Below are 16,563 nucleotides of genomic sequence, written 5' to 3'. Positions count from 1 at the left end.
TAGTTAAGCATAGTCTTTTTATCTAGATGGTTTTCTAAATTACCTTGGGTGATAGAGAGGCTCCTCAATCTAAATGAGGTGTAAGTTCTTTGTGAAGTGATTTTAGTTTTGTAGCTGAACCTCTACTTTTGAGCTTTTCTTGTTTGGAATTCCTAATAATCAATTGTGGAAATTTGATCTTAGAAAATTTCTTGAAGAAAAAACCACAACCTTAATTGAGAGTTTTTTTAAGTGGCTTTGTTTGTTTAAGATGTAATTAACTATAGAGACTTGTCCTTATATGAAGTTTACAGATTCTATATAAATATAAACCCTATCTAGTTGTCAGACTAGATAAGGGAAAAATTTTGTTAGTTCTAATCATAGACCAATGTAAATATCCAAAATTTCTTAATTTAAATAATCAAACCCATCATAAAATGATATTTTTCTCAAGATAGTATATTACTTTTGATGATGTGTTAATTTTTTAAATAATTTGATTTTTGGGTATTCAAAGCTCCATGTCAATGAAAAAAAAAACTGACGAGGAATGATTCTATCAGTCAGGTTTTAATGAACCATCAATGTAATATGTCTATCAAACCTCGATCTCTGGATGAGGAGCTCCTGTTGGTAATGCAAGATTAGACTATTAAGCAGATGGTGAATTATAACAACCTAATATGTAGCTCGTTTCTCGATGAGGAGTGCTTGTGAGATGACTATATGGCTATTGCATTTTCAATTCCTGCTTCGTGAGGAGCCTCACGGTGTCTATGGGATGATTGATGATATTGAAGAACAAGATTCTTTCCTCGGGTCGCATTGTGAGCTGACTATCATAAAATAGGTTTATGCATTCAATTATCTTTCCTGTAGTGGTTAGCTTGGATGCTTATTTTTTTTTGCTTTAGTCCGATTGATTTGGATTTAGATTGTTCAATCGTTATTTTTTTTCTCTCTTTGCTTGGACGACGACTACATTCGATTGGATAATTGGGCCTCTTGGTTTCAGCCGATGAACCCTTATTTATCTTAATCTTCCATCCTTCTTAATCATTAGATACTTTGGATCAGCTCTTATGCATTTTAGATGTACAAAAAAATTGGATGGTATGTATATAAATGTTTTTCCATTGATTTTCTTGCAAATCAAAAATAACATTTGTTTATATTTGAATTGTTTGATTTAAATCTTTTGTCGCGATAGCCCACTTATTTTACTCTTTTAGTTCCGTTCATTCCATGGCCGGCTAGTAGGTGGGCCCAAATTGACCATCCTCGTCAAAACCTCAGCTGCAGTTGATGGCCGCGGCTCCATCGATTCAGCTCGTCACTCGAACCGCCGCTTCTCTTCGCCTCTACTGCCCACTTCGCTTTCTTAGGATCTCATTCGGACGCTCATCAAAGGTTTTTGTGCCTTCACGGACGATGGCGTCTGTAGCATCGACCACCAGCGGTGAAGTCGAGAGGATGACCGCACCTTATGGCTCCTGGAAATCGCCAATAACGGCCGATGTCGTCTCCGGTGCAGATAGGAAGCTGGGAGGCATTGGGGTTGCTGTCGATGGCCGCCTTGTTTGGGTTGAGACGCGGCCGGAAGAGGGAGGGTATGCATTGCTACTGTCGGCGTTTTGTTTCTCATCTTCTCTCAAAATTAAGTTTCTGTTTACAAACCCTGGGTTATGATCAGTCACTCGTCTTCTGATGTCCAGTGATTATTGAATGTATTGCTTGATTACAAATGTTTTTTTTCGCAATTCTGGGTTGTCCGTGGATTTACTTATTTCATTAATCTTGTTTTATTTGTGGAAATGAGGATATTATTAATAAATCTAACCCTATTCAATACAATGATATGATTTCTCAGCAGGAGTTTTGAGCTAAAGTTTGTTGCACTTCCTGGAAGTTTTTGCCAGGAGAAATATTATTCTGCATGAGCTTAAATTTTGTACCTACAGTGCACCCGAAATATTGATATTTACATATCAAGCACACAGGAGATTTTTTGAACTACTGAACCGATGCATTTACGCCTGCCAAGGTCAAACCATTGAGAATTTGATACAAATGAAAAATATGGGTTAGGGTTTTATGATGAATTTTGATATTTGAGTGAGAATTTGAAAAATGGATGAAGAAGGGTGCTTGATTCGTAAATAGCAATGTTTCGGGTGTTCTGTATGTAATTGTCCGAATTTTTTTATCTATTTCCAACTCTATATACGGTAATTATAGCTTTCTTTTTAGAAGCTCTGGAATTTGTTCCTGTGAAAGATGAGTTAGTTAATCTTTCACTCAACATTTGCTTTCCTGTATAATTTTTTTGTGCAGCTTTTTCACAGCCTTGATAAATGTTCCTTAACCTTGTGGATTCTAAGAGGACGCATTCCATGTGTTCAGCTAGTCTATAGATGTTGTTTAAGATTTTTTTCTGTTTTACCTCGAGCTTTTTTTTCTAGAAGTTTTTGTGGGTGCTCTGATTTAAACGTGGGTTTTGTCCCTTTTGGAGCTGAAGTTGGTTGCATTTTATTCTCTTTATATTTGGATTATGATCTACTTTTTGTATATTAATGTTACTTTATTATTTATTTATACTGCAAAATATAGCTGTATCTAATAATCTTATGGTTAACTCCTGCAATTTTTTGCCTTATATTCTTATTCTTTCAATAATATTTTTTCTTAAGCCCCCCATATTTTGTAGTATTTTGTCTACTTAACTCGAGTATTTAATGTTTAAGGCGCACAGTTCTTGTAAAGGAATCCGAAAACTTAGGAGTTAAGCCTATCGATATCATCCCTTCAGACTTTGCAGCAAGAACTTCGGCCCAAGAGTATGGTGGGGGAGCTTTTTCTGTCTTTGAGAATTTGGTGATATTCTCTAACTATAAAGACCAGCGGTTATACAAGCAAAATATTGGAGGTAAATTTTAAATTCCATACTTCTCATTTTTAAGGCATAAAGATCGATGATTTAATATTATTACCTATTTATTGGCTCCAAAAATTTTGATGCCCCGGACTCTTTGTTATTTATGTGTTCATAGTTTCGAGGGTCAAATTTTTAGAAGACATATTGATTTGCAGATGGAAACCACCGAAGGATTTTGTCCTGATTTTTTGAGGACTTTTTAATCTGGGGTTCGAGCTTTCCCATAGGCATAGATCCCTATAGTTAATTACCCCTCATGATGGCAGGAGAGCACTTTCGATTAAGGCTAGTCATTTAGAGTTTAATATTTAACATATACTAACATCAGTACATTTGAAATTGTAAAATTTATCATTTGTTGCTTAAAGTAGATGGTAAGAGAAATGATGACGAACCCGATCAAGTTCCTATGATTTCGTCGTCCTGGGTTGTCGTGGTCCCTACTCTACTTGGTTAGAGGAGGTAGTAGACCTAACCTAGTTGAAAGATCATTGTCAACAACCATGGGTTGCATCGTCCAAGAGGATCTTATAGATCTATGATGAATGTTTGTCCAAGAAGACAAATTTAAGTCGACGTTAGTTAACAGAAGACTTTGTGCCAATCAGATGTACCCTTATGGTTCACTACTCAAGGTCAAAAAACTGTTGAAAAATATACGGGCTACAGTTTTGACTGTAATATAGTTGTCATTTGGCGGCAACCATTCTGTCAGAGGTCTCTGGTCGTAACTACTACTTTGTGAAGCTTTTGAGCTGAATCACGTAGATAGAGGACTCCGACCACTTTCTTATTGGAGTAAAATTATTTTGAGTGTATAATGATACACTCGATATGACATTAGCTCTTGTTTGAGCTAAAATCAATCAAAATTTTGTTAATGTTGACAAACTGTTGCAGATGGTAATGAAGTTTGCTTTAAATTTTAAAGCTATTAATTTTAACTATAGTTTTTGACTTAGAAAAATTAATTTGAATGTTTTTTTGAAATTAACCCATCTTGTTGAGAATTTTTTAGTCAATATGCTATTATTGGGGATTTAGATATTTTAATATATTTGTGTTTACAATCCATTTGAAATTTATTATCTATGATGCACAGACACGGATACGACACGACACGATACAGAAACACAACATTTATAAAAAAATAGGACACAACACATCATATATATGATTTTATATTTAATTAATTACTAATATGAATTATATATTTTTCCTTTATTCTTTATTAAAAATGTCACAATACAAATAATGAAAGAATAATATTTAACTTCATAAATTTAATTTATATTATAAAATCTTATGCTTATGAAAATTAATTTTTACAATTAGATATAGTATGCTTCAAAAGAATTCATCCAACTTATAATCCAACTTATAAACTAAAATTAAAAAAAATTCTATGATTGAAAAGACTTGGCTTCGATGAATGTTGGATGCACGTTTGATGCTCGATTTTGACAAATGTTAGAGGGAGCTTCAACATGACAAGATATGAATTGGTTCCGACTATGAGATATAATTAAGACTACATGTATATTTATAATTTTTATTTTTCATGTCTCATTTTCTCAAAATCGTGTTAAACTCACATTTGATGTGATGTTATAGTTTGTCACAGACGTGTTCAGGCTTGACAAAAATTCAGACATATATTTTATAGTTTTGAAGAACTGTCGGAGAAGTGTCAGGGCTTGTTGGAGAAGTGTCAGTGTTCAATACGTGTTTGACACGGGTACGCCACATTTTTAGGAGTGTCTTGATATCCTTAGAATGTTAGTATCGTCGACTCTTGTCCTTGTAAGTAGGAGAATCTAACCAGGTGATTTGATTTACAAATTTTTATGTTTGTGATTTGGAGATTGCCGTGGCTTATTAGTCTCGTAAACTTCAGCCTCTAAAAGAGGAGGATCGGACTAGGTAAGTGAGACTTACAACTCTGCCATATAGACAAGATGACCGATTGATTGACTTTAAAAATATGAACTATTTGAGTGTAAGTTTTGTCTTAACCCGCGCCGCATTATTAAGCTATTTGTTAAAGCATTTGATATTTTAGCTAGAGCCCATGCAGGTATGATTTTGTATGTTTGTATAATTTCAAGAATTTTATCAGCTTTAAACAACTTGGATGAACTTTTAAATATGAATTTGAGAGTTTGTTTTAAAAGGGTATATTCAAAAATCTGAAATCGTGTAAAGTTGAGATCAAATATTCTTGAAATCTGATTGCTAGTTTGGTATGACTTTATATGTTTGACTCATTTATGTAAAAGTCCTGAAACTTGCATAACTTGAGAATATCAAAACATTCACTCGTACAAGTTTTAAAATACTCTCACAATTCTCCAAGTGTGTTTTTTAATTTATTAAATATTTGTGAAATTTGTACACCTTGAAATCATTCAAATTTTGAGATATTCATAAAAATTATTATGATTTTGCATTTGCATAACTTCATTTGGAGCTTTAAAAGGATCACCTTTTGTTGGCTAACAAATTATATTGCGAATCTAGTGAAGTGATTTTCAATTTTTGAAATCTCTAGATTTGAATTATTTTTGAACCCTAGGAGCCTAAATTTGAAAGCCCAAAATTCTAAATATTTTTAAGAACCTAAGAGTCCAAATTTTCAAGTTCGAATTTTAAACTATTTTTAAGCCTAAAGAGCCTAAATTTTCAAAGTACAAAATTTTAAATATTTTCAAAACCTTAAGAGCCTAAAATTTAAAAGCCCATATCCCATATATTTTTGAAACATAGGAGTCTAAATTTTAAAAGCACAAATTTTATATTATTTTAAAATTCAAATAATTCACATTTTATATTATTTTATAAGTTCAAAATTTTCATGATTTTAACTTATTTACAACTCCAAATCACTCGAAAATATGACAGTCTCCTAGTGTCAACCCCTATTAGGGGGCACCTTGAGAATCTCAGCCTTCCTAACTGTCTTAAAAGACTTGTTAGTAAGTGTTGTAAGATACTACGACTGAAGAGCAAAAACAGAGTATTTAAGCCATTGCCTTAAAAGACTACAAATTTTCAATGTTTATGCAAAAAAGGGCCAATCAAAAGCAATATTTCTCAGAGCAGTACTTTACTTTTCCCGAACGGTACTTAATTCTCAAGTATGGGCAATTGCGTTTCCTAAGATGAGTATTTTAAATTATCTAGTTTTTTAAAAAATTTCCACAGTGTTTGTAATTTTTCAAACAATAATTCCCAAGGACGGGTACTCAGCCCTATCAATTCGATATTTTAAAAATCTACCTCCCACACCCATTTATACCATTTCGAATGATTTCAACAACAATGATTGGGGGTAATCAACGAGACAACAAATAATAAAAATAAAAATACAAACGCAGATTTTTTTCTTCCTTTTTTTTATACAGTACACAATAATAATAATATTAAATATTGAACAATAAAATGGGAAAAATGGGCTTGGGCAGGGTTTTGAGTTTAGTTGTTAGGATGCGTGGGATCATGGAGGTGAGCTGTTCATATTTAGGATCGTGTGAGGTTGGAAACGAAGAGCAGAGTGTGGCTCGGGTGCGGGTTAGGGCAAAAAGGACCAGACCGCACGTGAGGAAGGAAGAGACTATATATATGCTAATGAATGAACGTGTGCATTAAGCTTGTTAAGCCTCCTGATGCTTTAATTGACCCAATTTTGACTTTGCTTGACCAGCCAGTGATCACCCGTGCTTTAGCACCCATTGTTCTCCAAGTAATAGATTTTGAGCAATGTGCTTTAATCCATCTACGGAAGATCACTTGCCTTGTCATCAGTCCTTGACATTCATATTTCGGTGTTATAAATTTGTCTGACTAAACTTTGTGATATTGCAGTTCAGGAAAAATTCATAGCAATTCACCAGAAGAAAAAAAACGGGATGACCCCTTAACAAAAATATTAATCATATTTGGTCTGTAATGCAAACAACTAAATAACAGTGCTGGGTCCTTCTGGGAGAATTCGCATGATGCATTTTCCTGTCCCTCCTTGCAAAACTGGAAACTTTCTTCCTACAGATAATATTTACCTGATTTTTATTTCTGGTCCTCTAGTATAACATTTGTTTGACGGTTTATTTTTCATGTTCTATACATACTGACCATATAACCCTTAATTTCAAATAACAACAGGTGGCAGTCCTGTGCCACTTACGCCTGACTATGGTGGAACTGTAGTTCGTTTCGCTGATGGTATCTATGATCCTAACTCAAAACTATATCTTACGGTGATGGAAGGTTGGTAAATATGCAAATATGACTATTTACATCTGCTTTCTGAGTGTTGTCTCCATGTTATCTTAAGAAGTTCAATCAATTCTTCTATTATGGCTTTTCAGATCTTCGACAAAGCAGTTTAAATCCAACCACAAAAATTGTTGCTGTTAATATTGATGATGAAACTATTCAAGGTAAGGATCCCTTGGCAGCTTTTTTATATCTGTATCTCTTCAAAGAATGATGTTATTTCATACAAAGTTGTGAAATCTTGTTCAAACCCCCTCATATGTTTAAATATTCAGTAATCATCTCGTTCCATAGTAATTATGATTTAAATAAAAATTTCCTTAACTATTTAGTATGGTTCTATGTACAGCTGTCAAATGTTTCACTTGGTTTTAAGTAGTTCTTACCGACAATTTTCTTTCATTTATGTTGGTTTGAAGATCCAAAAGAAATAGTCTCGGGCAATGACTTCTATGCCTTTCCACGTATTGATAAAACGGGGAAGAAGATGGCTTGGTTGGAATGGAGTCACCCAAATATGCCTTGGGATAAAGCACAACTATGGGTGGGGTACTTTTCCAGAGATGGGTGAGTGTGTTTGCATTTAATTGTGCTTATTGCTATGATGTTTCTATGTTATGAATGATCTCTCACATGCATTTGTTTGATGTTAAGCTATTTTTTGTTGGGCATGAGATATTATTTTTCCAGTTGGTCATGAGATGCTGATACTAGGATAGGAGATGCACCCCATTCATGTGGAAGGTGTAATCTATTTTGATAATTTTGAATCCGGATTCGTTCGTGAATCACACCCCAAGGAATAGAGCTTAAGAAAATGGGGTAGAGAGAGAGATAGAATAGTGCATAATAAGGAATACTAAATTGTATCAATCGTGTTGACCTTTTCTGACCTTTTAGGCTAAAGTTGTGTATTCTTTGTATATGAAATGACCTCCCTATTTACATTGGATAAAGTATAATATAATGATGTTATATTTTTGCCTCGGCTTTGAGGGGGTTGTACAGAGTATTCTTGGTATTTTATAGGTATGAGCCTATCGCACGACTGCTTTTGGCTTGGTCAGATGAGCTTGTTTGGCTTCAACTTGATAAGACCGGTTTGGTCGGCTAGGTTGGGTCGGCATTGCCGGTTGGCTCAGCTTGATTGACTTCTGGTTGGTAGCACTGATTCGATTGGCTAGAATTTGTTGATCGGTTGATTAAGTTTGACAGTCGATCCTCGATTCCTTGTGGAGCTCCTGTTGGCAAAGCGACGTTAGACTATCGAGTGGAAGTTGAATCAAAATGAATGAATTTCAAGTAAATTTCAAACACAAAACATTTAAATGTCCAAAATTCCTGATGTTGACCGTGTTGACTGAAGATTTCAACTGGATGGGTCAATTTTGAATTAAGATTTTCTAACCAAAATTTTATAGCAAATAATTTAAATCATTAAAGGTAAAAGTAATTAGTTAAAAAACTTAAAGCAAGATCATTCCACTCTCTGCAATAGCTTGTTTAGAGTGACAAATTTGATTGACTTCAAATCACAAAAGAGCTAATGTCAGATCGAATGTACCATTTTATTCACACTTAAAGTAATTTAACGCTAGTAATGACGTGACTCAAGTCCTCTATCCGCATATTTTGGCTCAAACACTACAAATTAGTGGTTACGACCAGAATGCTTTGATCGGGTGGTTCTACTCAAATGACACCATTATATTACTGTTACTGTCGCAGCCCGTATGTTCCTTAATGACATTCTGTCCTGAGTTGTGAACCATAAGAATACATCTAATTGACACAAAACCTTATGTTAGCTGAATCGACTTAGATTTGTTCCGTCAGTCAAATATTTAACCCAGATTTGTTAGGGTTTCGTGGACGACACAAACCATGGTTGCTGACAAGAATCCTTCAGTCAGGTCGGGTCGATTACCCCTCTGATAAATAGATCAAGAAATAGGATTACTTGGTAAGCTCCATGCGATAAATTTTACACGTTATACCGTATGTATGAAGCTACTATATGTTAAATATTCAGTTCTAAATGACTAGCTTTAATTGAAAGTGTTCTCCCATTATCAGGAGAGGTAGATAACTATAGGGGCTTGCGCCTATGGGAAACCTCAAATCCCAGATAAAAAAGTCCTCGCAAAATAAGAATGAAATTTCTGGGCAGTGGCTTCTCTTCAATCCAATTGGTCTTCTGAAAATTTGACCCTCAATGCTTTCAACAACAACTAAATGTGAGAGTCCTGGGCGTTCCAAAGTCGAGAGTAGTTGATATATCAATTAAATCTATTTTGTGATATAATGGAATGCAGGCAAATAGTCTCAAAGTTTGATATAAAGTTGATTTTCAAAAACATAGGCCTGGACATGCCACTAAAATTGTAAATTATTAGTCAATAAGATCTTGACTCTCAACATCTAATGATGTTGATATTTTATTTTAAATCATGCTTGAATTCTAGTGTGGATGAAAATGTTCACGGAAAGAAGTTGGGAAATCTCTGCGAGAAGTGATATAATTAAAAAGAAAGAAAATCCTTTTTTCTCATTTTTTATGGTCTTTTTTTTTATAATAAGAGCATTGTACTATTAAATAACAAATTACAGGAAGGGGGAAATCTCAGAACGTGTGCAAGGGTTATACACTTTTCCTAGTACACAGCTAAGATTTTTAAATGGTGGAAGGATTAGTCATCAAGGTGAGGTGGATAAAATTCTAATTTTGTGGACAATTTTAATAAAATGAGTTAATATTGGAATTATATAAAAAATTTAAATTTATTGTTTGATATTTTATTATTAAGAATTTGTAGAATATAATTGAGAAATTTTGGAAGATGTGTTATACAAGAGACAAATTAGGGTTAGGGGACGGATGGAGAACTAAAAATAGTTGTTTTTTGATTGGTTCTTTTTGAGAGACAGGAATGCACAACAATTTAAGCAAATTTTAGATTTTAAGAGGCAGAGCCCGAGAGGATATATAAATTTATAGCAGGGGAGTAGGAACATGATTTTTATGTACAAGGTACAAAGCTGCTTTAACTTGTTGAAGTAAATTCAAAAATAACATGAAATTGCTGAAATCAAGGGCAAAAATTTGAGACCTAACTTTGATTTCAAATTTATGTAGAGTTGATATCGATGGAATTTGGGATAAATATATGAAATTGTGGAAATATTGAGGCCTAAAATTGATTTCAAATCTTTGTAGAATAGATATCGAACGGATTTGGGAGAAATATATGAAATCTGTGGAAATATAGAATGAGTCGTTGAGCCATGAATGCTCAGTTCTCCTAGTATTCAAATATTTAAACCGCCAGAGCACTTTTTGCTGATTTCTCAAATTAAAGATGAATAAAGAAAACTATGAATCCAAGATGTGATATATTGAAATGTTTTCATTCCCATCCTCATATTTAAATATATATTTATCCTAAAGGGCTATTTATGCAAATAAGCTATAACTAAATAAACTAATTGATTCAATGCATGAAACTACGTTTAGGTTATTCTAGGATTTATTTAGTCATTTAATAGAATTATTTTCTTAAACCTATTTTTATTTCATAACATAAATTATTCTTTCTTGGATTATCTCTTAGCTCAATTTGAATTACAATTATATATGATTTCATTATTATTTTTGTAACCCTGGTTCTATAAATATGGATTATTGGCTACAATTTTCGATTAATAAATTATTGAATTGAATTAATGTCTTCTCTTTTGGATTCTTTACTTTTCTCACTATTTACTGACTGATCTTAGTTTCTTCTATCTCGTTTTTGCTTTGGTATCAAAGCAGAACCTAAGTCAACATCTTTGCTCACAGTCCCACAATTAGCCATCTTATCTTGATCACTCTCCTCGAACTCCATTTTCCTTCATGCACTCAACACATCAAAGGCGCTTCAGTGTATATCAATCAAAAGATTTAATTCATCATTCCTTTTCCGCCTAAGTTTTTTCTTGTCACGGAAATTGCTATTTTATTATGATGAGAGATTGTCGAAGTGGAGTATGGAATTGCAAGATTGAATTTGCAAATCAAAGGCTTGGAAGAGCAGAGAAAATAGTCATCTTCTAGATTAGAGGGGTTTATGATAAGGATTGTCAATTATAGAACTCTATGGGAGAAGTATTTTTGTAGAGTTGTTCTAACGTAAGATGTTAGATTTTGTTTATTTTAGGATTTACTTCAGGCATTTTATTTAAATTAGGAATTTTGATTTTTTTTAACGTAAATTGTCTTTTTAAAGATAATTTATTGTTTGCATTTAATTTAGGATAAGATTTGGTTCCAATCATATATTTTTAACCCTTTTTCTATACATAGTGATTATTGATTTATATTGTGGATTAGTTGATGTATGAATTGAATTGAAGTCCTGTTATTTATTTATTTTTCTTTTATCCTTCTAATTGATTGACCAAGATTTCTCTCTTTTCTGCTAGTCTACCACTGACCCTAAGATATTGTTACATAGCAATCTCATGAAAATAAGAACTAACTTAAAATCAAAAAAATTGTTATATATCTAAAATTTAATTAACAATAATCTAGATCATATCTGTAGAATTACAAACAACATACAATGTTATTCGATTCTCCATTATTTTTCATCATTGTGGAAATCCTCATTCTAATTTATTTAGTGTTTTTTATTTCTTTAATCATAAACTTACAATTCATTGTTCCTCTTAGAAAACTACATGAACGAGTTTGTGTTGCTGGTGGCAACCCCACATTGATAGAATCTCCAAGCGAACCAAAATGGTCCCCTAGAGGTTCTCACATATTCTTTTTATAACCTCCTCATTTATTGTTATGCAAATTACTGTCTTTTCATTCATACTTTATTTGGATTGAATATTTATTTCCAAAAGGTCAAATAGATTATACTATGTAGAAATATTTTGAAGAAAAAAATGGGTGAATCGAAGGTAACCTAAATAAAATTGGGCAAAAATTTTCTGAAGAAATTATATAACACTTAGGGGCCGTTTGGGATCACTTTTAAAATTTTTTATTTTTTATTTATTTTTATTTTGTTTTGTTTATAATTTTTTTTCAATTAAAACATGTTTGATATGTTATAGCACGTTTAGCTGATTTGAAAACATTCAAAATAAAATTTGGATATATTGAGCGTTTTAAAAAACAAGCCATTTTTTTTTACAAAAATAAGGAAAATAAAAACATGAAAAGAAAAACACTAAACAAGCATATTTTTAAAGTAAAAGTAGAAAAAAAAAATAAAAAATTGAAAACAAAAATGATCCCAAAGAAGCCCTTAGGTGGTGTTTGGTAGTTGGATTTAAGTTTATATTAACGTAAATCCTGCCAAAAAAAAAAAAAAAAAATGAAGGAAGCTAAATCTGAATCTCGTTAAATCGAAGAAGTGTCCTGTTCCGTTACTTTTTTAACTTATCCAGATTTATTAAATCCGATTATTATGTGGATTTAACGGATTTAGGTTAGGAAGAAAGTGAGACAAGTGGATTTATGCCAAACAGGATAAACAAATTTAATGGATTTAACTTTAAGTTGAACCAAACACTTCTAGATTTATAACATTTGAATTTGATAAATCCGGATTTATTAAATCCTATTTAACTTAAGTCCTACTTGTAGCTAAACACCCTCTTAATGTAGTGCTCAACCAAGACAAATAGGTACGGCTAATAAGAATGATGATTTAAGTTTGTGCTGTGTATAGATGTTATTTATGAAAGCAAATGAAATTTGTATTTATTTCCCTGGTTAACAATATGAAATCCCAAGGCTTAACGATACATGCTAACATTATTACCATCTTTATCTTAGTTTTTGTTTCAACTGTTGATGATGGCCGCTGAATTTGTAATATTCCATTTCGTAAGAGGCATAAATTCCCTAACATTAATGCCTTTCCTACTTTTGCGATGGTGTTACCTTTTTGATTTCCCCTTTTTTTGTTGTAATTAGAGCATTATATGTCTCAATCAATTGTTCTACCGTACCAAGATGTAATGGAAAAGCTTTTTATTAGCCTTTTGTATCTCTTTACTCTGCTCTTGTGGCTCTTCATGCAGAATAAAGAATTTCACCTCGTCCTTTCTTTAATCTCTTAGTTTAATGTTAACGTGAGGCTGCAAACAAGTTTAACTGTGAGAGAGAAGGGTGTATTTCATGTAAGCTGTCTTCATATTAACTATTTGATGGCAATAAGTACTAAATTGACGTAGCACATCAGCGCATTGGAACAGTTCAAGGTCTTTTTGCCTTTGAGTTTATTATAAATGATAAATATATTCTAAATTTTGGTATTCATATTCATCATAATTCATAATTATTATTGTTCTTAAGTACATGGGTTCAACTTCATTAAGTTTTTTTTTTAAATTTTCTTGTACAGTGACATGCCTAGTTTGAAAAATTGCTTATGTAAGTCTTGTTTGGAAAGATAGGATCCTCAACCTATTACCGGAGTTAACCCAAGCCATAATAGAAAAATCAAATATTATTACTGAAAGCAAATATGCGGCTACAACCAACACACTTGATGTTATTGAGCCAAGTTAATGCACTTCTATGGATATGTATATCTTTTATGTCTTGATATGCAACCATAACTAAGGAAGAATATTTGTTTCCTCCATTTTTTGTTCAGGAGAGCTTTTTTTTGTCAGCGATAGAAGCAATGGTTTTTGGAACATCTATAAATGGGTAATGCACTTCCCCATCATAAATTTTATTATAATGTTGAATTATGAATAGGATGCTGCTCATCTTTTCTTCCATGCACTTTCTTTTGTAACATCATATGACATTAACATGTGGTTTATGTTTTGCAAGAAAAGAAAACCATTCAGATTTACTGAAGTTCTTATTCAGAAGAGTTATGTGATTTCTGGGGCTAAAAATTGATGGTTAAACAAAAGCAAGTGCTGTCAACAAAATGCCAAATAGTCTGTCAGCTTCTCTTGAAGGTTGTTCTTTATAACGCAATATTGTGTCTTGAGTTCTAAAATTGTCTTCAAACATGATCTTAACTGTCTTATTTGACCTTATTGTGTGTGAGGATCACAGGATGTGGTGGTATGCCTATGGGATGGTTGGTTCTTAACTTTTAGCCTCAATAGGGTTGAATTCTGGAATAGAGAAATAAGTGGACTAAACAATGCCATTTAGATAAATTTTGATACGAGTATTTAAATAGTAAAATGTTTGAACACAACGGGTGACTTCTTAAATACTATCAAAGATTGAAAAACTAGAGTAGAATTTTAAGTTGAAATCTGATGAACGCGAACATTACATTTTAAAGATGAAATTATAGAAACTTAGGAGTATTTTGTTTTTGATAGGTGTAATTTTTTACTGTTTTTGTCATGGGATGTAGGTGCATCGCACTCTATGTTTCTCCTTTTTGTCTAGTTTCTTAGGGCTGTTTATCAAATTTAGTTGCAAAATGAGAAAAATGAGGATCTTTTTGCAGTTGAAATGCATCTTACAACTTCAGGTATTGCATCAGGAGTCATAATTTCAAGGCCCTAGAACCGAGAAACTAATTCGATGAGGGCAGGGTGATCCTTTTAAATATAATGACTATCCAAAAACTACAATTTATGCATGTATATTGTCATGATCCGGATTAGGAGCTTGGAGATTTCAAGACGGGAACATAAAGTAACATCCAACCATTAAGGAGTCAATAAACCACGAAATATGCAAAACTTCATTCAAACCAAACATGTAAAAATATCCGTTGTTTAACAGTACTTGTAAAGATGACAAAGTAAACATATAAAAATAATGTCTAATACCTTTTTTTTATTTACCTCTTTTTCTATAAATATATTCTCATATTAGTCATTTTACTGAAATTGAGTTTTCCTGAATAAATAATTAAACAATTGAATATGTTTTAAAACAACTTAGTGAATAATTATAATTCCTCTGTATACTAAATTGTTATGCAAATGCTATAACATGAATTTTGGAAGATAAAGAATGCTTAACATTATTATTACATTTTTTATAAAGCATTTAAATATATGCATTTTTTTAATATGAATATTTTAAGCTTTTTTATTTACATTTCATTTGGGAAGTCATCTCGAGAGCACATTCTTAAAATTTTGTACCAATTAAGGAACTCCATTTTTTCATTTTTTTCATTTTTTTTCATGCAAAGGTATGATAATGTCCAACTAGTACCATTAATGGGTGAATCTTTCAACTAATTTATCCCTTTAATTAATTTGATCTTCATTTTCTTTCTTTGAACTATTTGCAATATTGTTGGCCGTTTTTGTTTTTAATTTTAAAACTTCGTGATTTGAAAAAGTGAATGATTTTGTGATTTTGAAAATAATTTAAATATAAATATAACCTTTTTTTATTTTTAAAAGTAACATTTTAATTTTAAAATAGGTGAGACCAAATGGGTCTCACATTTAAATAGTTTAGATGATTGAGTACAATACTACGGGTAATACACTTATCCCGAAGAATAAATATATCACTTGTAATAGGGATTCAATCAAATAGACTAAAAAATTTGTGACATCCATATTGGTCTGCGAAATATTTTATAAAAAGGCCAACAAATTCCCCTACCTAACATAAAAAATTAGATAGGGTTTATTTTATCTGGGTTTCTGGTTCCCTATAAAGGCAAGTCCCTATAGTTAATTACATCTTAAATGATCGAAATCACTTAAGAAAACTCTCGATTAAGATCAGATGGTTTTGTCTTCAAGATTTCAAAGTTTAAGTTTTCACGATTGGACATGAAAAAATCAAATGGGAATGACTCAAAATAGGAACGATTATTTAAGAAATTCAAAGGGAAGAAAAGTAGGGGACATCACAGATCCAGGAGAAATCCCAGAGATGTCCCAACTATCCTATTGTTCGGCTTTATGTCTTTGAAATGATGTTTATTTGATATTCAATCCTGCAAATTATTTAAGATTTAGGACTTATGCTTGCACAATGTCGGACTGTGTAAATAGTCTAAAAAGACAGGAGGATTTACACCGTATCGAACGGTAACCTCAGAATTCTAATGCGTTAGGACTTATAATTACACAACAGAGTTGTGCAAAAAGCCCAAAGAAAAGATCCTATGGGTTGTTATTTAAACTAAAGAAGGTGTTAGGTGATGTGAATGTGTTCATGTGTTGTGAAGATGTTTTGCTCCTGTGATCCGCTTTGAAGTTGTTCCTCGTCGTGACGCCCAGGATGTTCGCTCCAAGCTTCTCGTAGTAGCACCTCCTGGTTTAGTTTTAGTTTTGAACATGCTTCTAACCACTAGGTTATCCTAAACTAAGGCATAGTGTATCAAAGTAACTAAGCATGCAGTATGAAAGAA

General features: G+C 32.4%; 1 protein-coding gene across 5 annotated transcripts in view; it reads left to right on the top strand.

The window, feature by feature from the left end:
• The first annotated feature begins 1,215 nt into the window (after window positions 1-1,215).
• The window catches only part of LOC110030530, a 63,238-nt gene continuing 47,890 nt past the window's right edge, over window positions 1,216-16,563 (top strand). For all 5 annotated transcript variants that reach the window (XM_020733273.1, XM_020733272.1, XM_020733275.1 and 2 more), the window contains exons 1-7: window positions 1,216-1,592; window positions 2,727-2,908; window positions 7,079-7,183; window positions 7,285-7,356; window positions 7,612-7,759; window positions 11,907-11,989; window positions 13,855-13,910. In XM_020733273.1, coding sequence (XP_020588932.1) covers window positions 1,288-1,592; window positions 2,727-2,908; window positions 7,079-7,183; window positions 7,285-7,356; window positions 7,612-7,759; window positions 11,907-11,989; window positions 13,855-13,910 — 951 coding nt within the window. In that variant the 5' untranslated portion in view covers window positions 1,216-1,287. The remainder of the gene's footprint in view (window positions 1,593-2,726; window positions 2,909-7,078; window positions 7,184-7,284; window positions 7,357-7,611; window positions 7,760-11,906; window positions 11,990-13,854; window positions 13,911-16,563) is intronic.

Source organism: Phalaenopsis equestris, unplaced genomic scaffold (genome assembly GCF_001263595.1).
Source record: "Phalaenopsis equestris unplaced genomic scaffold, ASM126359v1 Scaffold000734, whole genome shotgun sequence".
Lineage (NCBI taxonomy): Eukaryota > Viridiplantae > Streptophyta > Magnoliopsida > Asparagales > Orchidaceae > Phalaenopsis > Phalaenopsis equestris.
This window is presented reverse-complemented; position numbering and strand designations above follow the sequence as displayed.